The 966-nt window shown below is 58.2% G+C and overlaps 1 protein-coding gene across 1 annotated transcript in view; it reads right to left on the reverse strand.

The window, feature by feature from the left end:
* Positions 1-953, reverse strand: part of LOC104619297 (gastricsin-like) — a gene marked incomplete at its 5' end in the record, with an annotated part of 3,841 nt that extends 2,888 nt beyond the window's left edge. Inside the window, 2 exon segments of the mRNA XM_010285120.1 lie at positions 428-581; positions 904-953. Of these exon segments, the coding sequence (XP_010283422.1) occupies positions 428-581; positions 904-953 (204 nt within the window).
* Positions 954-966: the final 13 nt, after the last annotated feature.

Raw genomic sequence — 966 nt, forward strand, 5'->3', positions numbered from 1 at the left:
GGCGAGAGACGGGGGATCTCCGTCGGCCACAGGGCCGGGGGACAGAGCAGGCTTTCGCCTCCCAGCCCAGCGCCGGCATCCCAGCGCCGGCATCCCAGCGCTTTGCAAGGTGCCAGGGAATGCCAGGCTCACCCTTGCAAACAGCAAAGCAGGCGGGAACGGACTGAACTCTCACCCTGCTGCTTCTCCCGAAAGAGGTAATATTAAGTATTTATTTCGTTATGCCTTTTGTTACATACAGAAAAGCACGGCTTTAGAAAACTTTTCTAAAGACTAAAATAGAAGCTTAAAAAAGAGTGGGGGAAAAAGCAAACTCTCCCTCCTGGAGGCTCAGGGGCGAACAGATCGCTCCGGCAGCCGGGAAGGCAGAGGGGAAGGGGAGCGTGGTGTACGGCCAGGCAGCGGGCGGGGAACCTGGGGTACTCACATCCAGGTGGTTGGTTATCGGCTCATACACAACATAGTCCTCACTGAAGCGGTATTTCTTAGCTGGATCATACTTCATTTTCCTCAGGTAGTCCTCCAGCACTCCGGCCTCCCTCATTTTCTCCCGTATAGACTTGCCTTTCTTCAGTTTGATTCTGCACAGAGCGGAGCAGGGGGGGGAAACAAACCCAAAATACAGCAGGAAATCAGGAGAAGATTTGGGCATTTTCAAATGATCCATTCTCTGGGCTCCTTTGAACCCTGCACGATGGGAGCCTTCCGCTCGGCTGCCTTGTACCTCCCCGGGGGCTGCCCTCCCAGCGAGGGATGCAGCCTGGACCGGGACCGCGATGGTCCGTGGAGACGCGGGAGGCTCATCAGCATCCTCGGGGACGCAGTGCAGCCCGCGCAGGTTACAACCCGTTGTCCACCCTCTCCCCACCCTTTCTGCCGCCGCAGCCGCTGCACGACACCCACCTCACCAGCCCCTCCGAAAGCTGCAGGCACACCAGGGCCAGGACGAGGCACTTCGGGGCTCAG

The sequence above is a fragment of the Phaethon lepturus genome, unplaced genomic scaffold (genome assembly GCF_000687285.1).
Source record: "Phaethon lepturus isolate BGI_N335 unplaced genomic scaffold, ASM68728v1 scaffold38024, whole genome shotgun sequence".
NCBI lineage: Eukaryota > Metazoa > Chordata > Aves > Phaethontiformes > Phaethontidae > Phaethon > Phaethon lepturus.